Source organism: Dendrobates tinctorius, unplaced genomic scaffold (genome assembly GCF_039654945.1).
Source record: "Dendrobates tinctorius isolate UK_male_01 unplaced genomic scaffold, ASM3965494v1 ptg000196l, whole genome shotgun sequence".
NCBI classification, from domain to species: domain Eukaryota; kingdom Metazoa; phylum Chordata; class Amphibia; order Anura; family Dendrobatidae; genus Dendrobates; species Dendrobates tinctorius.
In genome coordinates, this window is record NW_027361863.1 from 20,813,639 (window position 1) to 20,838,858 (window position 25,220).

At 46.8% G+C, this 25,220-nt stretch overlaps 1 protein-coding gene across 1 annotated transcript in view; it reads right to left on the reverse strand.

The window, feature by feature from the left end:
* Nucleotides 1-1,910: 1,910 nt before the first annotated feature.
* LOC141056099 (uncharacterized) overlaps nt 1,911-25,220 on the reverse strand; it is a 146,826-nt gene continuing 123,516 nt past the window's right edge. The window contains 1 exon segment of the mRNA XM_073552754.1: nt 1,911-6,663. Within this exon segment, the coding sequence (XP_073408855.1) occupies nt 6,270-6,663 (394 nt within the window). The 3' untranslated portion in view covers nt 1,911-6,269.

Genomic DNA, 25,220 nt, shown 5'->3' on the forward strand with positions numbered 1-25,220 from the left:
CAGTGAGACGGAGGCTTGCGGTATAGAATCCTAGAATGTTAGAGTTGGTAGAGATCTCCTCGTGTCTAACCCCCTGCTCAAAGCAGGAGTCACTACACCATCTCAGACAGATGTCTGTACAGCCTCTGAAGACTTCCATTTAAGGAGAACTCACCACCTCGTGGCAGCCTGTTCCACTCATTGATCACTCTGTCAAAGAGTTTTTTTCTAAAGTCTAATCTGTGTCTCCTCCCTTTCAGTTTCCTTCCATTGCTTCTCGTGTTGCCATGTGTAAATGAGAATAATGATGATCCCTCTACACGGTGACGGCCCTCCAGATATCTGTAGACCTGGTGTTAAGAAGGGCATCAAAGAAACCATGTCTCTCCAAGAGAAACATCAAGGGCAGACTGACATTCTGATGAAGTACAGGGAATAGACTGAAGAGGACTGGGGTAGATTAATTTTCTCTTGAAGTCCCTCCAGACGGTTTGGAACATCTTGTAGTATGATCGTCCAGAGAAGAAAAGGAGAATGCTGCAATGAATCCTATGACGGTCCAAGAAGCTGAAACCATGCATGTGTGGGGGCTTCTCAGCCATGGTGGGGACTAATGCACAACTTTTCCTAAGAACACTGCCATTAATAAGGAATGGGATAATAATAATCTTTATTTTTATATCACGCAGCGCTTTACAGTTTGCACACATCATCATCGCTGTCCCTGATGGGGCTCACAATCTAATTTCCCTATCAGTATGTCTTTGGAATAACACATACAAACTCCTCGCAGATGTTTTCCTTGGTGGGATTTGAACCCAGGACCCCAGCAGTGCTGCAAGGCTGCAGTGCTAACCACTGAGCCACCGTGCCGGGATTTAACCCTCCTCCAACCGCAACTGCTACCATCACCCAGGAGCAATATGGCGATGAACAATGTTTTTTCCATCATGACGGAGACCATGATTCAGGGCAAAAGTGATAACTAAGCGTTTGCTGGACAAAACATTGAAATTTTGGTTCCATAGTCAGGGAACTCCCCAGATCTCAATCGCGCCGAGACACTGCAGTCAGTCTTCAGAAAGTGGGTGGACAAACAAAACCGTAGATATTGTGATAAGCTTCAAGTGCTGATTAGGCAAGAATGGCGAAGAGCAGACGTCTTGGAAAAATGAAGGTCAGGACTGGAGATATTGAGTCTTTACAGATACTTCAAGTATTAAGAAAAGTTTATAAACTTATGAACTGCTGATAATTGTACTTCACTCACCACAGAAACATCGGACTAAGAAAAGTTAGACACTGAAGCAAACTTTGTGAAGACCAAAATGTATGTCAGTCTCAAAAGCTTTGGCCACAACTCTACAACAGTAATTTATTTTGTTATCAGTGACTTTTGCTTTTTTACTTTCTACAATTTATAAAGCACACAGAAAAAAAAATGGCAACTTCCCAAAAGCGATTTTTTTTTTATGCTCAATAAAAATTGATTTCCTTGAAAAATAATTCCCACATACATGAAATAGGTTCTACCCACTCATGTGACAAAATGTGCTGGTGGGTCGCCCTCCCAGGGCTGTGGGGTACTCGGTACCGGGCCGGTGTCAAGGGGATGTGTCACAGCAGCGGTGACCCAGTCCGTGGTCCTGGGCGCCCAAGTAATGGGGAATTGAAATGGTGAAATGTAGTTAATGGAATAGTTCATGACGCCACCTGTGGTGTTCGGTAAGTGAGATGTTAAGCTGACGCTGCAGACAGATCCTCTGGGACAGATGGTGTGGTGCAGCAGTGATGTTATAGCCCTCCACAGGCAGGGCTGTCATCCCAGGGCAGAATAGATAAAGTGACACTTAGATGGTGTAGTGTCTGGCGCAGGGGATGCAGCAGTGCCAAGCAGTTGGACGCAGGAAGGAATGGAGGACACCAGGGTATGTAGTTCCAAAGCTTTACTCACAGTCTGTAGTGCCCGCTTCCGTGCCGTGTCCTCCGGGTCCGGGACTCAGTCAACCTCCAGGCAAGATGGAATGCTCCCTTCCAACACTCCGCGAACTTATGTGCCTTTTCTGAACGTCTCCTCTATAGCGCCTTTAAGTGTGAAGATCTCCTAGTACTGAGTTACACTGGAGTTCCTCCTATCAGATGTTCCTAAGTACTCTACTTGTATGGCATACAGCTGTAGCCTGGTTCGGGGACTCCTTACTCCTGAGCCCCGGCTCACTATCCGTGTTGCTGTTGTGCCCCCAAGTCTTAGATGGGAGTAGTGCATTTACAGCCCACTACTCCACCGGTGTCTGCTGCAGAACCATTAGTGTCCATACAACCTCGGGGACCGGGCCCCGGCCTTGCGCTTAGAACTTCTAGGCAGTGTTCTCTCCTAACCCACGTCCTCTGTGTTCCCTCTTCTCCTACGTTCCGTACTTGTCTTTCTTTCCTATGAAAGCTCAGGCTTCAGTTCAACGTCTTACTCTTTCTTTCCTTTCCCGTGCCAGCAGACCCGGGTCACTCAGGCCTGCTGCAGCACTCCTTCCTCCATCCCTCTTCCAGGGATCTCCTTCCCTCACTCCTCTCCGAGTGACTTCCTCTCACTGACTGACTCACTGACCTGTAATCCTAAACATTCCCACTCTTTTATGTATCATCAACTCCACCCACCTCCCAGCACGTTTAGTGTTCCGAGCAGGGAACCACCAAAGGTGCTCTGCTTCTCTCTAAGCAAAGAGCCGCAATGTGTTTTTGCTGAACTACTCTATTGTGTGGGGTGCGAGTGTTGGAGTGTGGTCAGGAGTTCCCACCTTACCTGGATGGTGGGGCACCACACCTTAGGAGAAGGTGCAGTACCTCTGTGGCGACTGAGCCTCAGGGGCGCCACACTGGCAAAAACATTTTCCACATATTAAACATGAATAATACTTCTGTTCTACTCTCGCATGTAATAGATAGAACTGTAAAGAATTTAAGACAAGCTGAACCTGAAAATGGCTTCTCCCTTGTATGAATTTTCTGATGAAAAATGGCCTCCATACACACTACACTAAAGTCATCTGAGCCCGCCAATGTCTGGGGATCAGCCTAGAATCTAACATTTATGGGAGCTTCTAGACTCTCCATGGAGAGATGATTTCGGGGAAATAGAAGGGTCTGAATGTCAGCGGCCGAACATTTTTTGTTTCTCGCTATAGAAAAGTTCCTTTGTAAGAGGGAGCAGAGAGAGAGCTGTTGACTAAACGATCATTTGACCCACAGCCGTCTATTTTATACGAGGGCCTTAACCATGGCTGTATCCACAAACGTTTCTCATTTGGTTGAGCTCTGGCTTGAAAGAGGAGCTCCTAGAGCCCAATGGGGGAAAATAATGTTCTTTAATATAATTGTCATAAATTATATGGAAGAACATGCTTGCATCTTCCTCACGCTCAACTAAACATCTAACGTCATAAGACAATCGTATAAGAGTTATGATGCTTTCCTTCTTATCAAACATCCACCTTATCCCATGGCTCTAATTTACATCCTATTTAAGCATGTACCCAATAATTAGTCTCAAGCACAGTTACCAACGGTCTCTTCGATTTCGGAGTGTATTTATTTTGGTAATTTTTGGCGTTCACCACTTTTTCCACATTAATCATCTGTGAGCATTTTTTTTTCCCATCCTACTAGATCAGGGGTCCCCAGCCTGTAGCTCGGGAGCCACATGTGGCTCGCGGGCTCATGAATTGTGGCTCGCGGCTGTCTGCCAGCTTGGCGTATTAGCTTCAGATCTTGCAAACAGGTATGAGGAGTACATATGAATATGGTGAATTTTGTGAGCTGCCCTGCACACAAGAGCCGATCTGGATGCACATATACTGGTCTTAGGGGTTTTGAGATAATTTAAGTATGGTACGCTGGAGACAAGATGATACCACCTGTCAGAGGAGGTGCTTGAAGCTTGATGTGACAGTGTGTTGGGAGTGCTTGATAAGAGAGAACTGAATGGGGGTATTGAGGGAACCCCTGGATCCACTATTGTGAGGGGGCAGGAGCTGAATGTGGCTTGCGACCCTCTCTCAAGGCTGGATGTGGCTTGCGACCCTCTCTCAGAGCTGAATTTGGCTCGTGACCCTCTCTCAGAGCTGAATGTGGCTCGCGACCCTCTCTCAGAGCTGAATGTGGCTCGCGACCCTCTCTCAGAGCTGAATTTGGCTTGGGACGCTCTCTCAGAGCTGAATGTGGCTCGACACCCTCTCTCAGAGCTGAATTTGGCTCGTGACCCTCTCTCAGAGCTGGATGTGGCTCGCCACCCTCTCTCAGAGCTGAATTTGGCTCGTGACCCTCTCTCAGAGCTGAATGTGGCTCGCGACCCTCTCTCGGAGCTGAATGTGGCTCGCGACCCTCTCTCGGAGCTGAATTTGGCTTGGGACGCTCTCTCAGAGCTGAATGTGGCTCGCCACCCTCTCTCAGAGCTGAATTTGGCTCGTGACCCTCTCTCAGAGCTGAATGTGGCTCGCCACCCTCTCTCAGAGCTGAATTTGGCTCGTGACCCTCTCTCAGAGCTGAATGTGGCTCGCGACCCTCTCTCAGAGCTGAATGTGGCTCGCGACCCTCTCTCAGAGCTGAATTTGGCTTGGGACGCTCTCTCAGAGCTGAATGTGGCTCGCCACCCTCTCTCAGAGCTGAATTTGGCTCGTGACCCTCTCTCAGAGCTGGATGTGGCTTGCGACCCTCTCTCAAGGCTGGATGTGGCTTGCGACCCTCTCTCATAGCTGAATTTGGCTCATGACCCTCTCTCAGAGCTGAATGTGGCTCCCAAGGTTAGAAAGGTTGGGAACATCTGTACTAGATATTTGTAGTCAAGGCTACTTGGCCCCATCTAACAAGGGCTGTTTAGGACAGTAATATAGTCATATTCTAATTCGAGTCTGCTGTCTATAAATTGATCTTGGGTTAGCTTTAATCATACGTATACTTTCTAGAAATCCTATCCTTTCCTATGCAGATTGCATTGTATATAAACTTGACCCTTAATGGCATCCATAGTATAGGCGTGACTTCTCGATGCTTAGGAAATGGAATCGCATAACCTAGCCTGCCTCATGAACGACTTCATAGAACTACGAGGCCGGTGTCTGAGCCCCAGGTAGATGAGCGCAGTGCAACTGAGTGAGCTGGAATTAATATTCATAAATATCTAGGTAACTAGCATAAGTCTCTCATTTGATGACCCTGCAGCCCCATTGCCTCCTTCCCAGAATATCACCAATATTGAGGCAGGTAATCTACTGTTACCTACTGTTTTTTCATTTGCGATTATTGATTTTAAATTCTTTTAGAAAACTTCAGGCACATATTTTAATATGAATATGTCTCCAAATAGAAGGTTAAATAATGATTACATATCTTATGATATATTTATTATTTTATGGAGCCTGAGGAAGGCACACGTACCGTGGCGAAACGCATTGTTTCCTGTATTAATTTTTATGACAACAATAAAAAAACAAAGAACAATATTTTCCCACATTGGGATCCAAAATCTCTTCTTTCAAAGCAGATGCTGACCACTGATGAAGGTTTGTGCATATATTAATTTTCTGGATCCTTTCCCACCTCTTTCAAGCAGGGAGTTGAGGATCGATCGAGGTGGTACAGCAGCCTCAAATGGGTTGTGCCATGGCCAAAAGTATATTTTAAGCATTAGAATTTGGAATAATAATAAGTTCCACTATTGGACGTGTTTAAAAAAAAAAAAAGTTTCTGTCCCAAGATAATCATATCAACATGCCCCGGTGTAATGGCTGTGTTTGACCATGGGGTTGAGGTTTATACCACAGCTCCTGATCAGAGGAGGAAGCAAAAGAGAGGATACAAACATTACAGCACGGGATCGCAGCTGATTCTTTCTGTGAGGTAAAACATTTCAGTGTCTGTTCTTTAACTAACTGGTAAGTATCGAGGAACAGATCCACCTTCAGTATTGTTGTGTTTATGGTTTACACAACATGTGTAGTTCTGCATGATTGGAAAAAGGGACACATGTCTATCAAGTTCATCTGAGGGAGAGGAAAGGATAAAAGGACTGGGGTTTACGTACATCCATGTGGCATAATACAGTCTGCCCGAAAAAGCTAATTTTTCTAAAAGTTCCTTCACTCCAGATTTCAAGGAATAGGCTAAAGATTGCTCATTTCCTTCTACAGTCCTCCACTCTACCGGCTGGGCTATCAAAGGCTTGATAAAAGGTGAGTGATTTTCCACCTAATACCTCCTACATGGCGTATTATCAGGATCTACTATGTGAGGGAGCTTCTCTATTCTTTGTGTTTTCTTATCCGATGTAACACAAGAACTGATTTTCGGATAAAACACCTTCCACATTCTGGGCATGAGTATGGTTTCACCCCTGTGTGGCTTCTATGATGCATAACAAGACTTGATGGATCTGTAAAACATTTCCCACATTCTGAACAGGAAAATGGCTTCTCCCCTTTGTGAATTCTCTTATGGTTTTCTAAGTTTGATTTCCGTGTAAAACATTTTCCACAATCCGAGCATGAATACGGTTTCTCCCCTGTGTGACTTCTCTGATGCAAAACAAAATTTGATCGGTCTGCAAAACCTTTGCCACATTCTAAACATGAATATGGCTTCTCCCCCGTGTGAAATCTCTCATGTTTAATGAGATTTGATTTGTCGTTAAAACATCTTCCACATTCTGAACATTTAAACGTCTTCTTCCCTTGAGATCTTTGATTTTGAACAACCTGTCTGAGAATTTCATTTTCTTTAATGATCTGCGACAAATGAGAAGATAGGACTAGCTTTATAGGATCAGATGATAGATCTCTGTTATGAAGGGCTGAAGCTTTATCTGGAAAAATGGCATGATCTTCATAGGTATCTTGTGGGATACTAAAATCCTCTTCTTTAAAATCTGAAGTTATCAGATGTTCCTCCAAATCCCTGGTGAAGTCATCTGCCATAAAATAAAAAAAAAATCATGTTATTTTTGAATAATATAAGAATATTCTCTTAAAAACATGACCATTTTTGGGCTTCATAGTTCATATTTTGATGCATCTGAAGACATTTCTGGGGATACTTTTAGCAAGTGTCGAAGAAAATAGAGGATGTTTTTAGTTTTGTCTTTTATATTTTTTGTTAGGATTTATCACACCGTCATTGCCTTTATAGTACATTGCTGTTTATGATCCACAGTTTTATTGTTGTGTATAATCCATGTTATTACATATATTAACTCTTGCTACAGCCCAGTGTGACCCCATTGGCTTACAGACATGCACATCTGCCCATCCTTCAAAGCATTTGGTTGCAACGTAATCTGATTTTATACATTTAACATTAACTAAGTTTTATATTTATAAATAAAAGCTACTACACGGCTTAGCATCTCTATAATGATAAGTTTTTTTAATGATTTTATTGATTTATTGTTCTTATGGTATATATGCTGTTTGTTTATCGCCATGCCTTTTAAAGCTGCTCCTGTTTAATGCTGCACATCTGTGGCCTGAGGAAGGTGTCACTATGACGCTACAACCTGTACCCTGTTATGCTTTAGTTACTATAAACAGTTCAATATATAAAACTGAGCCTTTCTGGATAACTCAGCAGTGCTCACAGTAGTCCTGAATTTATTCTTTACATATAGATAATTATAGCCCGCGTCCTGTCTATTACCTGGTGATGTGCGGGGCTGGGGAACCTCCATGATGACGTCCTCATACTGATCCTTGTGTCCTTCTAGATACTCCCACTCCTCCATGGAGAAGTAGACGGTGACGTCCTGACACCTTAGAGGAACCTGCCACATACAATGATACCGTCATCCCCCCGATCCCTCCATAGCGTCACTGTATAATGTCCCAGCATTCCCAGCAGTGTCACCTCTCCAGTCAGCAGCTCAATCATCTTGTAGGCGAGTTCTAGGATCTTCTGGTCATTGATGTCCTGATGTGTCCGGAGGGGAGGTAGAGACCCTGTGATTGGGCTCAGATTTCCTTCCCAACCATCAGACACAGGGGCCTGACAGTGATCGCGAGAGGTCTTCTTCATTATTGCGTAATCCTGTATATGGAGAAACAGAGTAATAAAATCTCACTACAGACATTTCCAGAGCCCTCACCTCTCCGGTCATATCATCTGTTATTACCGTAGATGATGGAATGTGACGTCACCAGAATCTCTCACCTCTCCTGTAAGCCGGAAGAGGATCTCTAGGGTGAGATTCAATATACTCTCTACCATCTTGTCTCTGTTCATATCCATCCTTGACAATCAGAAAAATTCCCTTATATATACAATTTATCAACTGGGTCAAGAAAGTATTGTAGGAACCTGAAAGAACAGAAAACAAAAAAATGTGGAATTATTCAAAATCCCATGTAAATGACATATTTTTTAACTTACTTAATTTCTCACCTCACTATATAAGAGGCTTACAACTTCATAAATATGGTACAAAAATACCAAAAATCACAAACGCAACATATCCAGAAGGAACCCACATGAGGAACTAAGAGGGTGTGTTTATAATTCGTATCTCTGCGGTTTTGCCGTAAATACAAAGTTCATGCCGAAAAAGGTGACAAAATGACTTATGTAAAACTATTATGGTGCTCAGATGAAACAATGAAGTCTGCAAGCTGTAAGGAGGTGAAGCGCAGAAGATATAAGTAATCAACATTCCACAGCACTCACTACCAAATGTTGCCATCTGCTGATGGAGCAGTGCAGGCAGGAACTAAAAGATGGGGATAACATTCCCAGAGGAAAGAACTTGAGGGGGATGCTGGGTCAGGTGATAGCTGTGGCGCAGTTGTTAAATATAAAAGGCTGGGATGGCGAGGCGAGAGCTCAGTCAGCTCTAGCATGTGAGAAGGAGAGGACATGTGAACGGTGTATCGAACTTGTGTCCACCCCAGAAGTGGAACAAGCAAAGAGTGGCTTGATATTGGAGCAGGAAGACTTCATTGGTCAAGCACCGAAGCCCAGACTTCGCCGGTCAAGACCCGAGGTCCAGACTTCTTTGGTCAAGACCTGAAGCCCAGACTTTACCATCCAAGACCCGACATCCAGACTCCGCGGGTCAAGCACCGAAGGTTGGACGCTGGTCTGTGGACAAGACATCACATCTGCCATGCTGACGAGAAGCCTCGAGTGAACCGGGCCGTTACTTCCAACGTAGATGCACAGTACAGGGTGTGGGCCGTGGCCACTCTTCAGAGAAGAAAGGCGGCCATGATGATGGACACATGTGGTACCAAGTCGCTCACAGAGCAGAATGTAGCGATGACCCTCGTTAGTGCAAGTGTAAAAATCAAAGGCATTTGTAGAGAATATGGCAGCGATGGGCCTAGCGTTGAGAGTGACGCCTGTTGAGCTCAGATAAAAAGGCATCAATATTCCTTTACCTTTTAAATAATAAGAGCGGTGTATATAAAGAGAACGTGGAATAAGATGTTGCATTTAGTTTAGAAAGTGTCGTAAAGTACTGTAATGCTCTTATTGTGTTTCCCGGCCTATATCCATATATAACTGCATGTTCCTATAGTTAGATTACCATTCTGTGGTAGGAAAATAAATAGCGTTGATTGACTACCTGATCATCGTCATTGACTGCGATATTGCATTCAAGTAATCTGTTCCCACAGCCAGTGGCGTAATGTGAAGCTTGTGGGCTCCAATGCAAAATGTCTAACAGGGCCACCAACTATCACACATCTTTAATAGTATTGGTCTCCTCATATGGGCAAAAGGGGCCTAGTAATGTGACGCTTTATAAGCTGGGAAACCGGCAGGGAACACAGGGCCAAGAGCAAACAAAATGTCGCAAATTCGTGAGCCAAGTATAGATTTTTTTTTCTAACTTTATGCAGCGCGATCGCTTAGCATGACCCTGGTCAGGGTCAGTGATCTCTTGTCATGGTCAGGAGATGCATGAATTTCCTGATTTTCCAGGATCAAAGGCTTGACTTATGATTTGACGAAACGGTCAGTTGGCGTCACCTGTGCGCCGCACAAATAACATCACGTCCTACTGGCGAATAAAACGCCGCACTGGGACACCCGGAAGGTCAGGAAATTTGTGCAGCTCCTGAGTCCTGTCAAAGGGCACTAACCTGGACCAGAGTTGCTTAAAGCTCATCTCTGCACACCACCCTGTGGCCATTATTAAGGGAATATCCAGTAGTGGACAATTCCTTAAAAATATCCCCTTCATTTAAAGTCCATGGGAGTGACAGACACAGAGGAGTCTTACAGACACTGAAAGGAGCAATAGATAGCCGTGTATACCCTCGCTACAATCGAGCTTCGTATCATTTTGGGGTTCCTAGGAATCAGAAGTTTATTCATGACTATTGTGGGAAAACCTCAATAATCCTGAAAAACATGCAGTATGGAGGGCACAGCTAGCAGTAACGCGGGTTCACCACGGATGTACAAGGAAACATTATGTAAAAAAGAAGAAAAAGAGGTACATCCAACAAGGGAACTCCAGTACAAGAATGTCAAAGTGAAAAACATGTATAAATTTTATTGAAAGCATGTACACAACACAGCAAGATAAAAACACTTAAAAACACACAAGAAGCATGTCACAATCATATGATGCTGAAAAAGTGACTATCCCACAGAAGATACCCCTATTAAACAACAATTTGATTTAGGTATGAATGCAGCAGACAACTGGGCAAAAAAGAAATAAAAGAATATCTATGACGCTCAACATATGAGCACAGATCATATATTGTGAAAAAGCCCCAAAACGGGCAACACATTAAACACAGCACCATGCAGCAAAGGAACCCAGTAATTCAGAACTGCCAAGAGATTATATTGAGGCTGTTCAAGGATTGATAACCTTTAAGTTGGAGAAAGGAAAATGGGGAACCCTTACATGTCCAGAGGTGAAGTGTTAACAATGAACGGTCAAAAGGAATAATAGCCCAATAACAAATGAAGCCAGTAGCCTGCGGGGTAAATCAAAGGGGGAACCGCACCCCACGCGTATCGCCACGTAACGTGTGGCTTTCTCAAGGGCTTTCATCCTCCCTTGAGAAAGCCACACGTTACTTTGATATTCTGTACTGGAGTTCCCTTGTTGGATGTACCTCTTTTTCTTCTTTTTTACAAAACCTTAATAATCCTACAACTTCTACAATTAGTAAGAGGCGACGGTCGGATGATGTTGTCCAATAAGGCTGCTCAGATGAACTTTTTTTTTTTGCACAAACCAAATGTTTATGTGAACAAGATGGCAGCATACACCAGTCTTTTCTCTGGATGACACTCGACTATTCAAGTCTATGGGTGCACAAAAAAAAAACTGGATTACGTACGAATCATCCACATCCAATTTGTACGGATACTTCTAAAATTGTAATAACTGATGTATATTAACGGAGGCCGTGCAGACAGCGTACAGATGACAAGGCTGACGACAATCATCCATTTTTTTCCTGGATGATAATATATTATACGCCTGTCACTGTGTTAACCTTGTCTTATAAACAGAAAATGTTAAGATACCGCGCCGTGAACGACCAAAAAGAGAAATTACAAGAAGACCCATAGCATAAAACCAACACATTTTTATACGCCGCACGGCTAATGGCTCACATTCAACAGCCAGAAAATGACGAAAAAATTACTACTTAACTCTAATACCCTCTAAGAAAAAGAAATATATAAGTTAATGAAATGTTATACGTCGCCCAAATCGGCAAAACTGTAAAACACAACATGTCCCGCATAAAAAAAAATCAGCCCGTGTGTTCGTAACAATGGAAATGTCAGAAAGTGCTGCTTCCGGCGGTAAGACGGCGGGAGAAACGACCAAAAATTATCAACTGATCATTAAGGTCCAAAAACGGTCGCTCGTGAAAGAAGGGATTAATGGTCCTCACACACAATAATGGGGAATCTCCACATACCTCCTTCGCCTGGAGAGCAGCACACTGGATATATGGCTGATCTGTGCTTACAGGACCTGTGGTGATGTCACACATGGGTGGGAAGAGGCGGCATGGGTGGGAGTGACGGTAGAGTGGGTTCCAGGCTCTGTTGTGCTGTCAGTGATCTGTGCTGGAGGAGCTGATGCTTATGTGTATGTATATGTGTACGTATATGTGTACGTATGTGTGCACAATGGAGATTGTGTGTAATGTAGACGGTGTCATGTACAAATTTGGATACCCCTGGTCAAAATTACTGTTATTGTGAACAGTTAAGCAAGTTGAAGATGGTATAATCTCTAAAAGGCCTAAAGTTAAAGATGACACATTTCCTTTGTATTTTAAGCAAAAAAAATATTAAAATATTGTCAGTTTTCACATTTTAACCCCTTTGCCCTTGAAGGTGGTTTGCACGTTAATAACCAAGGCAATTTTTTACAATTCTAACCACTGACAATTTTTGTGGTTATAACCCTGGAACACTTCAACGGATCCCGGTGAGTCTGAGATTGTTTATTTCGTGACATAGTGTGTGCTTCATGATAGCGGTAACATTTCTTCGATACGACTTGCATTTATTTCTGAATAAAACAGAAATTTGATGAAAATTTTGACAAAATAAAATCACAGAGATCGGTCACACAAAATAGTTCATGCATAACATTTCCCACATGTCCACTTTACATCAGAACAATTTTGGAACCAACATTTTTTTTTGGTTAGGAGGTTAAAAGTTGACCAGCGATTTTTCATTTTTCCAACCAAATTTACAAAATTATTTTTTTAGGGACCACATCACATTTGAAGTAACTTTGAGGGGTCTATATGATAGAAGATACCCAAAAGTGACACCATTATAAAAAACTGCACCCCTACAAGGTGCTCAAAACCACATTCAAGAAGTTTAATAACCCTTCAGGTTCTTCACAGGAATTTTTGGAATGTGGAAAAAAATTGAACATTTAACTTTTTTTTCACAAAAAAAATTACTTCAGATCCATTTTTTTTTTTATTTTGACAAGGGCAACAGAAAAAAATTGGACACCAAAATTTGATGTATAATTTCTCCTGAGTATGCTGATACTCCATATGAGGGAGAAAACCACTGCTTGGGCGCACAGCAGGACTCAGAAGGGAAGGAGCGCCATTTGACTTTATGAATGCAAAATTGGCTGGAACAAATGGTAGATGTCATGTCACGTTTGGAGAGCCATTGATGTGCCTAACCAGTGGAAACCCCCCACAAGTGACCCAATTTTGTAAACTAGACCCCTCAAGGAATGTATTTAGATGTGTGGTGAGCACATTGAACCCCCAAGTCTATCAGAGAAGTGTCACTATTTTCCATCTTTAAGACCTTTACTGGCAGCCGAGTAGTGGAGACTTCAATGCTGCAATGGAGCCTTGTCCGGCAGAAAAATCATGGTTTTCTTAAAAGATGCAGACTTTCTCCTGTACCACTGCTTGAGGAAATTAATTCCTACTACTTTCCTCAGTACCCTCAAAGAGGACGAAACAGCCAACTTACTGTCCTCTTGGACTAATTGAGAGGTTAGTTTGTTAAATTCAAATTTAGCATTTCTTTTTAATCTGGTACCCTCCTTAATACAACAACCTCTCATAACAGCCTTATGGGCTTCCCACAGAACTGAGGGAGAGGAAACCGAGCCCTCATTGAGTTGAAAGAAGTCGGTGAGGTGGTCCAATAGGATCTTCCAGATAGTTAGGTCCTTTATTAGGAACTCATTCAACCTCCAATGCCAAGCCCTCAAGTACAGTTGAGTGGATTTGAGGTCCAGTACAACCGAGGCGTGATCAGACCAAGTGATTTATCCCACCTCAACCTTCTTCATTATCCTAAGGGTTATTATGTTAGCAAAAAAAAAATCAATTCTGGTATGGATATGACAAGGGGGGAATAAAAGGAAAAGGCCCTATCCTTAGGGTGCTCAATTCTCCATATATCAAACAGGGAATTAGCCCTGATTAATTTCCTAAATTCCCTCGCCATTCTAATTAAAAAATTTTGGTACAGGCTTATTGGTGACAGATTGTCTATCAAATACCTCAGAGAAAGGGACATTAAAATCACCTCCATTTAGTAAGACAGCCGGTGTAAGATTTTAGATCAAAGAGAGCACCCTCCACAAAATTCTGATCTGTCTATACGATTACATAAAATTACAGGTCTACCTCTCAAAGAAGCTTCCAACACCACAAACCTACCCACCCTTCTTATTATTGTTAAAGGCAGAATAGGACACAGCGAAGGAATTAAAGGCAAACCTGAAAGTTCCAGATTTATTTATTTTACTCATTTATATAGTGCCACTAATTCCACAGCGCTTTTCAAACATTATTGGCACTGTCCCCATTGGGGCTCACAATCTAGAATCCCTATATGCAAACACTGGGAGAACATACAAACTCCTTGTAGATGTCCTTGGTGGAATTTGAACCCAGGACCCCAGCGCTGAACGGCTGCAGTGCTAACTTCTGAGCCACCGTGCCGCCCATATTTATCAAAATGAGTCTCCTGTAAGAAGATTATGTCAGCCCTAAGAGACTTCACTTCTTGAAGAGTGAGCCTCCTTTTTCTGGGGAAATTGAGACCCCTAACGTCCAGTGATATTAGGTGAGCCATAATGTGTGTATGAGGTACTCACAACTTCGGAGAACTCAGAAACCGTCACCTCTCCCACGACCACCAGTGTACAGTGACAAGCCATACTTTCCAGGATGTCTCAGGTCCCATGTTGCTCAAACAAGAAGCTGCATCAAAGCAAATGGGTAGGAAAAAAACAAGGGGGCAGGGGAACGACAAGGACATGACAAAAGAAAAAATAAACAATTGCACCCATTTGAAAAAAAAGAACCTCATTTCCCATGTATGAATTACCTGGCCCAAGGCTACTCCTGCAAAAATGAACCCACTAAGAGAACAAGTGAAATAAAACAGCATAGCCCCAGGAAAAGTTACTAGGGTGTCAGAGAGAGCCCAAAATGTAACCTGCTCAGAGGAGAGAAAAAAAAGGGAGAGAAAACCACTGGTAACCAAGTAAAAGTAATCTTTCCAACAGAACAGACCAGGGCTCCCCCAAGCAAATGGCAACCCTATTCTGCGGTAGTATCCCCATTAAATTTGAACGGCTTCCAATTTCTTACAAAACATTATAAATCCACTAATCCACCTGTCTGCCTGTTATTCCCCAGTCTCCCCCCTATGCCAGGCCCTTCATTGGCTTCCTATCGTCCAGAGGCTCCAGTTCAAAACCCTAACTATGACATACAAAGCCATCCACAACCTGTCTCCTCCATACATCTCCACACATCAACCTGTCTCCTCCATACAGAAACCTCGCACACCTAGACACTCACAGACTCTCAGACTCTATTCTACCTCTGTCCTCCATATCTTCACTCCACGATACGGACACCTCCACCGCTTTCTACAACGCCACTCTCACATCAGCCATAGACTCAGTCGCCCCTGCATGGCAAAGTGCGACGAATCAATAGGCAACCCTGGCACAACAACCTCACCAAAAAACTTCGACAAGCATCCAGGGTCGCGGAGCGGCGTTGGAAGAAAACACGCCTGCCAGACGACTTCACTGCTTTCAGACAAGCTACACTTACCTTCAAATCAGCCCTCACCATTGCTAAACAGACCTATTTCACAAACCTTGTATCTTCATTATCCCATAACCCAAAACAACTGTTTAGCACATTTAACTCTTTCCTCCGCCCTCCACTGCCACCTCCAATTCCTCTCATCTCTGCCGAGGACTTTGCCACCTTCTTCAAAAAACAAGATGGACCAAACAAGGCAAACCTCTACTGTTCCACCACTCCAACCACTCCACATACCAGACCTCTGCTCTTCCCTAATAACCTCCCTCTCCAACATCACTGAAGAAGAGCTTACTCATCTCCTTTCCAAATCACACCTCACCACCTGTGCACTTGACCCCATCCCTTCCCACCTGCTCCCCAACTGCACTAACACGCTCATCCCAGCCCTAACCCATCTCCTCAACCTATCGCTATCTTCTGGTACCTTCCCCTCTGCCTTCAAACATGCCACCATCACACCCATCCTCAAAAAAACAAACCTTGACCCAACTGCTATGCCCAGCTATCGCCCCATATCACTGCTCCCGTTTGCTTCTTAATTCCATGAACAGCATGTCCATGCTCAACTTTCTTCCCACCACTCATCTAACTCCCTCCTTGACATCCTACAATCTGCCTTCTGCCCCCACCACTCCACTGAAACTGCCCTGACCAAAATTACTAATGACTTAGGCTGAGTTCACACGTGGCGTTTTTTTCGCGTTTCCGCGGCTGTTTTAACCGCGCGATTTTGCCGCAAAAAATAAGCATCCCATGCATTCCTATGGGATTCCGCAATGCTGTGCTAATGCTGCGGTTTTTACCGCGGCGGAATCGCTTTGCGGTAAAAACCGCAGCATGCTCATTAATTTGCGGAATCGCGGCGATCCCGCACCCATAGGAATGCATTGTTCCGCTTACTTCCCGCATGTGGCTGTGCACACCATGCGGAAAGTAAGCAGAACAATTGCGGATGGTACCCACGGTCCGGAGGAGAGGAGACTGTCCTCCGGGCTTTGGGTACCATATCCCTGTAAAAAATAGAATTTAAAAATAAAAAATATTGTTATTCTCACCCTCCGACGTCCCGCGCAGTCTTTCCGCTTCTCTTCACGCTCCCGTTCCCAGTAGTCCTTTGCGAAAATGCCCGCGATGGCGTCCGTTCTCGCGGGATCGCGAAGTCTCGCGGTCATTCGCGAGACGTCATCGCGAATTACCGCGAGACATTGCGATCCCACGAGAACGGACGTCATCGCGGGCATTTTCGCAAAGGATTACTGGGAACGGATGCGCGGGACGTCGGAGGGTGAGAATAACACCATTTTTTATTTTTTTTTACATTTTATCTTTTACTACTGATGCTGCATTGGCAGCCTCAGTAGTAAAAAGTTGGTCACACTCATCAAACACTATGTTTTACGAGTGTGACCAACCTGTCAATCAGTTCTCCAAGCGATGCTACAGATCGCTTGGAAAACGCTAGCATTTTGCAAGCTAAATACGCTTGCAAAATGCTAGTTTTTCCGCGGGAAAATCGCGGGAATTTAAAATGCGATTTCTCGTTCGCCTTATTGGGGGACACAGAGACCATGGGTGTATGCTGCTGCCACTAGGAGGCTGACACTATGCACAAAAAAGGTTAGCTCCTCCTCCGCAGTGTACACCCCACCGACCGGCAGGGAATTCCTCAGTTTAGCTTAGTGTCAGTAGGAGGTGGACACGGGTCTTTCATTAGACCCATATCTACCTCGTCGTGCGTCGTTCCTTTACAGGTTCTACGGAGGGATACAGAGTGAAAAGTCACATCTGTACTCCCACATGGAGTCTGCAAGTACGGCGTGTACTGCCACCCCGTATCCTTGCAGTTCTCCGCGGCAGGACCAGCCAGACGGACGCCGACACCAAGACGTGCCAGCGACTCCAGGGGTCCTTGTCGCCAGTCTCCCTCTCACTCGCCTACCAGAGCCTGTTGGTTGGATGAGACGCAGGAGTTCTTCAGTCCCAGGTAACGGATCGGGGATGGGTGAGTATGGATTTTTTATTTTTATTTACCTGGCTGCCCATTCCCGACGGACAGGGGGTGCGCCTCTTCAATGGCACAGGGAGCGGGCGCTGCGGTCGCTCGCAGTCGCCCTACGCCCATAGGCACACCATGCTCCATATTGCTGGCCCCCGCGTTCCCCCCTTCCCTCCCCCCTTTCTGGGGACAGGGAGTACAGGGCCTCTTCCTCTCCTTCCCTTGGACGCGGCTTCCGGCGGCGGCGGCGTCCTTTTTCCGACCTCCGCGCCGACCCCCTGCTGACAGGTGGCCGCCGCAACTAATTTAGGCCACGGCTTTAGTTCGGGCCTACCGCAGCGTCGTGGCCACGCCCCCCGCCCCTTTCTTCTAAGCGGGCTTCTCTCCCGCTCTTCCCAGGCCCTCCCACCGCCTGTCCTTCACCTGCCCAGCCTGCTATTGGCCAGAGGGCAGAGAGTTTTAACCCTGTGGTGTGCTCCGCCCTCCCTCCTCTCCCGGACGCGCGCTCTTTCTCAGGCAGGCGCCATTTTCCCAGCCTGTCAGCCGGACACCAGCTCGTCACCGGATATTACCATCTGCCAGCTGGTTTTTCGCTCAGGTGGTCTGTCGGCCGGATTTCGCTCTGACCCGCATCCACTGACAGGTCGCAGAGCATCGCTTCTGGGGACACCGGACCGTGAGTAGCTCTGCACTGCAGACTTCTCCGCCCTCTGTCCCCCAACCTTCCGGCACTACCTCAGCTTTTCACTATGTCTAACTTCAGCCTGACGCCGTCCAGGGGCCATCTACTGCCCCAGGTGAGGGTGAACCCCCCCACGCCTGGCTGGGCCTCCTCTCTATCTCAATCAGTGGCAGACCTCACCAAGGTGTCTCAGTCCCTGGTGACCGTTCTGGATACGTTGCCCCTGGACTCTTCGGCAGGGCCAAGCAGGTCCCAAGTTATTCCATCTGAGTCAGCCAGCGTTAGTCGCAAAAGACCCAGCCGGAATCCTCTCCTCGCCCCATCTCACCGCATAGCCCTTCTCAGCAGCCTCCCACTCGGGCCTCCTCTCCCGAGTCAGGTGAAGCGCTTTCGGACAGGTCATCTGAGGGGATTTTAGAGCTGGATTCAGACCAGGATGCAAACATGAAGTTCACAGTGCAGAACCTCATTGCAGCGATCCATCATACCTTCGATATTGCTGACTCCCCTGCGAAATCCTCAGATCAGGAGGTTTCGTTCAGACGGGCAGAAACTCCCTCCAGGGTATTTCCTTTCCATTCCGAGTTTGGAAAGATTTTTACCAGGGAAAGAGAGGATCCGACCAGACGCTTTCAAAGAGGAAAGTGTCTCGGCGTACTCTATCCATTCGCTAAGGAACTCACGGACAACTGGTCTGCTTCTCCCTCGGTGGATCCGCCCGTGTCCAGGCTTTCCAATAATACGGTTCTCCCGCTTTCAGGTGTGGCGTCCCTAAAGGATTCTAATGACAGGATTATAGAATCCCTGGCGAAGTCTGCCTTCGAAGCGGCTTCAGCGGCGGTATGTCCAAGCTTGGCTTCTTCCTGGGCAGCAAAGGCCATAGCCACGTGGGCAGACTACCTTCGTCAGGGCATCTTGGATAAAGCGCAACCGGAGCGTTTGGCCGATCTCGCCAATCAGATCTTCCATGCGGGGGTCTATCTTCTTTCCGCTTCCTTGGATGCCGCATCCTGCGCAGTTCAGGCGTCAAGCAACGTAGTTGCAATTCGACGTACAATTTGGCTAAAGGCCTGGCAAGCGGACTTGTCTTCTAAAAAGTCCCTCACTAACCTGACTTTTCAGGGGGTGCGCCTCTTTGGGTCCCAATCGGACCAGATTATTAAGGACGCCTCTGGAGGCACGAGTTCACTCCTCCCTCAGTCCAAGCCTCGCAGTCCTCCACTAAGGCGTCAGTTTCGACCCTTTCGGGCTTTCCGCCGTTTCAATACGGCAGACAACTCCAGCCAACAGAGACCGCAGGCTCGCCAGGATAGAAAGTTTCCTTCAGACCCACTCCTTCCTGGTGATCCCACTCTTCCCAGGGCAGACCGTCCAGATCTAGATCTGGACGGTCTACTTCAGCATGACTATCGTCGGGCACTCGAGGGGTCCTTCCAATTGGGAGATCGGCTTCCTTCAGGGACGTTTGGCTGGCCTCCGTAGAGGAAGCTTGGGTCAGGGAGGTCATATCCTCAGGATACAAGATAGAGTTCGTCTCTCTTCCACGGGATCGTTTCTTCGAATCCCAGCCTCCAAAAGATCCAGCCTTGATCTCGGGGTTCTCTACGGCTATCGCCTCTCTCCTCAGTTCCGGGGTGATTGTGCCCTTTCCCGAATCGGAGCGCTTCACAAGGTTCTATTCGAACCTGTTTGTAGTGCCGAAAAAAAAAAAAAAAAACGGCGCAGCTCGACCCATCTTGGTTCTCAAGCCGCTCAACAAGAGGGTCCGCCTTCGCCACTTCCGCATGGAGTCGCTTCGCTCGGTCATCGCTTCCATGGAGGAGCAGGAATTCATGTGCTCAATAGACATCCAAGATGCCTATTTACATGTTCCAATTTTCTCCGGACATCAGAAGTTACTGCGTCTCGCGATTCGGCAGCACCACTACCAGTTCGTCGCACTGCCCTTCGGTCTTGCCACCGCTCCCAGAGTCTTCACTAAGATCATGGCTGCATTGTTGGCTTCACGGAAGGTCAGAGGTCTCATTCTTTTCCCGTACCTCGACGATATTCTGATCAAAGCTCCCTCATTTCAACAGGCTCACCAAAGTTTGTCAATCGTCCTGGACACTCTTTACAATTTCGGGTGGATCATCAACAGGAAAAAGTCCTCTCTGATTCCTACCCAACCTCTGGTCTTTCTAGGCGGCCTACGGTTCGACACTCGTCGGTCAAGGGTCTTTCTCCCACAAGAGAAGATTCTCTCCCTGCAGCAGGAAGTACGATCGCTGCAGATCACACGACTCCCGTCCCTCCGTAAAGCCATGAGGGTCCTGGGAAAGATGGTGGCGGCGATAGAGGAAGTTCCCTTTGTCCAATTTCACGCCAGACCTCTCCTGCAGGCCATTCTGTCGAGGTGAAACAGATCGCCTCTGTCCCTGGATTGCCCTGTTCATCTTTCATACCGGATCAAGCGGTCCCTCAACTGGTGGTTGACGTCGCCTCTCATTCTATCGGGTCGTTCCTTTCTTCCCATTCACTGGCAGATAGTAACAGCAGATGCCAGTCTCCTCGGCTGGGGGGGCAGTGTTCCGCAACCACACGGTTCAGGGCCGATGGTCGGATCGGGATTCAGCTCTGCCGATCAACATCCTAGAGATTCGAGCGATCCATCTGGCTCTCGTTCACTGGGAGAAACTCCTCAAGGGACTGCCTGTCCGGATTCAGACAGACAATGCCACAGCGGTGGCGTATGTCAACCGCCAAGGGGGGACACAGAGTGTCTCAGCTCTGGCGGAGGTGTCCAAGATTCTTCTTTGGGCGGAGATCTCCGTTCCGACAATCTCCGCGGTACACATTCCCGGCGTAGACAACTGGGCCGCCGATTTTCTCAGCCGGGAGGGCCTCGCGGCGGGGGAGTGGTCCCTACATCCGGAGGTGTTTCTTCTGCTCTTCCGTCGGTGGGGCACCCCGGACGTAGACCTCCTGGCGTCTCGCCTCAACAGGAAAGTCCCACAGTTTGTTTCCAGGTCTCGAGACACTCTGGCAGTGGGCGCCGACACTCTGGCCGTTCCTTGGACGCAGTTCGAACTCCCCTACCTGTTCCCTCCCCTGCCTCTTCTGCCCAAGCTGTTGAAGAAGATCAAGGCAGAAGGAATTCCAGTCATTCTCCTTGCCCCGAATTGGCCCAGAAGGTCTTGGTTCGCGGACATTGTCAACCTTCTCGCGGACGCCCCCTGGAAGCTTCCAGACAGAACAGATCTGCTGTCTCAAGGTCCGATTTGCCACCCCAATTCTCGGCCGCTCATTTTAACGGCGTTGCTGTTGAGACTGAGGTTTTGAAACAAGCAGGATTTTCCAACCAAGTAATTCAGGCCATGATCCGAGCCAGAAAGCCATCTTCTTCCAAGATCTACTACCGTACTTGGAAGGCCTATTTCACTTGGTGTGAGTCCTATGGCTTCGCGCCCATGTCTTTTTCGCTCCCTTCAATCCTAGCGTTTCTTCAGGCAGGACTGGATGCGGGGCTTGCCCTCAGTTCCTTGAAAGGTCAGGTTTCGGCACTGTCCATTTTGTTTCAAAAGACGTTGGCTTCCTGTCCTCAGGTCAAGACCTTTCTTCAGGGCGTGGCTCACACGGTTCCGCCGTACCGGGCGCCCGTGGATCCATGGGACCTTAATCTGGTTCTAGGGGTTCTGCAAGGTCCTCCCTTTGAACCTATCAGAGATATTTCCCTTTCTCTCCTTTCTTGGAAGGTAGCCTTTCTGGTGGCCATCACTTCCGTCCGGCGCGTGTCGGAATTGGCAGCTCTTTCTTGCCAATCTCCCTTCCTGGTACTTCACCATGATAAGGTGGTTCTACAGCCTCCGCCCTCTTTCCATCCGAAGGTGGTGTCTTCGTTTCACCTCAAGGAGGAGATCGTTCTGCCGTCCTTCTGTCCGAGTCCCGCTCATTCCCGAGAGCGGTCCTTCAACAAGCTGGATCTGGTTAGGGCGATAAGGGTCTATCTGTCTAGGACGACTCCCTTCCGAAAGACAGTCGCTTTTCATTATTCCAGACGGGGCGCGGAAAGGTCTCCCGGCGTCAAAGGCCACTGTTGCTCGCTGGATCAAATCGGCAATTTTGGAAGCCTACCGAGTTAAGCGTCGCGGAGCCCCTCCGGGATCAGGGCCCACTCTACTCGGGCAGTGGGTGCCTCCTGGGCGGTACGCCACAGAGCTTCTGTGCTGCAGCTTTGCAAAGCTGCATCCTGCTCATCGGTTCACACGTTTGTGAAATGCTGCAGAGTCCACACCTACGCTTCGGCGGACGCCAGCCTAGGTAGAAGGATTCTGCAGGTGGCGGTGGTGAGTCCGCTGGCCTGATGGTTTGTTTCCCACCCCAGGGACTGCTTTGGGATGTCCCATGGTCTCTGTGTCCCCCAATAAGGCGAACGAGAAAACAGGATTTTTAAGTTGCTTACCGTAAAATCTGTTTCTCGGAGCCTTCATTGGGGGACACAGCACCCTCCCAAGTTCTACAACTCCTGTCCTTATGTTTGTTGGTTATTTACAGTTGAGTTGTCTGTTCTGTTTTTCAATCTATTCTGTTGCTTCTCCTACTGCTTTCTCACTAACTGAGGAATTCCCTGCCGGTCGGTGGGGTGTACACTGCGGAGGAGGAGCTAACCTTTTTTGTGCATAGTGTCAGCCTCCTAGTGGCAGCAGCATACACCCATGGTCTCTGTGTCCCCCAATGAAGGCTCCGAGAAACAGATTTTACGGTAAGCAACTTAAAAATCCTGTTTTTCCCGCGGACTGGAATTCCGGAATTCTCGCGGTAATTTCCACGAGAGTTCCGGTACGTGTGCATTTAGCCTTACACAGAGCAAAAGCTAACAGACAGTTCTCCATCCTCCTCCTTCTCGACCTGTCCTCTGCCTTCGACACAGTTGACCACTGCCTACTTCTTCAGATTCTTTCTTTCCTTGGCATCAAAGACCTTGCCCTGTCCTGAATTGCCTCATACCTTTCTGACCTTACATTTAGCGTTTTCCACTCCCACACTACCTCCTCATCCCGCCCTCTCTCTGTTGGAGTCCCCCAAGGCTCTGTCCTGGGGCCCCTACTTTTTTCCATCTATACCCTTGGCCTAGGACAACTCATAAAGTCCCATGGCTTCCAGTACCACCTGTATGCAGATGACACTCAGATCTACCTCTCTGGCCCAGATGTCACCTCTCTGCTGTGCAGAATCCTGGAGTGTCTATCAGCCATATCCTCCTTTTTCACCTCTCGCTTTCTAAAACTCAATGTAGACAAAACTGAACTCATCTTTCCTCCATCTCACATATCTTCCCTACCCAATCTATCTATTATGGTGAAATCCGCACCTGAAATCCACTGCCTCTGAGTAACTCCTTCAAACCACACGTCCAAACTCTTGCCACCTCCTGTCGCCTCCAATTCAAAAATATTTCCAGAATCCGTCCCTTCCTCAGCCCTCAATCTACTAAAACTCTTGAACATGCCCTCATCATCTCCCGCCTTGACTACTGCAACACTCTCCTCTGTGGCCTCCCTGCTAACTCTCTTGCACCACTCCAGTCTGTCCTCAACTCTGCTGCCCGACTAATCCACCTCTTTCCTAGCTACTCCCCTGTCTCTCCCCTCTGCAAATCCCTCCACTGGCTCCCAATTCACCAACAAATCCAGTTCAAACTACTAACACTGACCTACAAAGCCATCCACAACCTGTCCCCTCCCTATATCTCTGAACTAATATCCTAATATCTTCCCTCACGTAATCTTCGATCCTCCCAAGACCTCCTACTCTCCTCCACACTTATTCGTTCATCACACAACCACCTCCAAGATTTTGCCCGAATATCCCCCATCCTCTGGAACTCCGTGCCTCAACACGTCTGGTTATCTACCACCCTAGGATCCTTCAAACGGTACCTGAAAACTCATCTTTTCAGGAAAGCTTACAGCCTGCAATAACCATTCTGCCGCCTCACCACCGCCTGAGCTGCCGCCTCATCACCACCAGAGCTGCTGCTCTCCCGACCTTCTGTCTCTTCCCCACTATCCCGTAGAATGTAAGTCCACAAGGACAGGGTCCTCTCCCCTCTGTACCAGTCTGTCATTGTAAATTTGTTTACTGTTAATGATATCTATAACTTTGTATGTAACTCCTCATGTACAGCACCATGGAATTAATGGCGCTATATAAATAAATAATAATAGTAATAATAATACATCTGTGACCTCGTCTCCCTGTACTTACCCACACGCAACCTTCGATCCTCTCAAGATCTCCTCTCTTCTCTTCCTCTTATCTCTTCTTCCCACAACCGCATACAAGGCTTCTCCCGTGCTTCCCCCATACTCTGGAACTCTCTACCCCAACACATCAGACTCTCGCCTACCATGGAAACCTTCAAAAAGACCTGAAGACCCACCTCTTCCGACAAGCCTACAACCTGCAGTGACCCTCAGTCTACTGAACCGCCGCACTACCCTCTCCTAGTGTATCCTCACCCATCCCCTGTAGACTGTGAGCCCTTGCGGGCCGGGTCCTCTTTCCTTCTGTACTTGTGTTTGTCTTGTATTGCTCAAGTTTATTGTACTTGTCTATATTTGCCCATTTTCACGTGTAAAGCGCCATGGAATAAATGGTGCTATAAAAATGCGTAATAATAATAACAATAAAAATAAACCTGCACAGGCAAAATGTTAGGAACGGCGGAACGCACTAAATAAAAATAATAAAGTTCACCGCTCGGGGTCCACCGTGCAGTAGATGATATGACTGCTGCTAGGTAATTACAGAGGCGCAATATGGCGGTATAATGCGCACGGGTTCAACTTCACCTAAAGTGCGCAGAGCGGGCTCTGTTCACACACAGAGACACCGCAACAAAAACATACAAAAACGCTGAGCCTGTTAGTATCACAGGCCTCAGGAAATGCACACACGGTATCTGGTCACAGGAGCAGGAACTAAGACA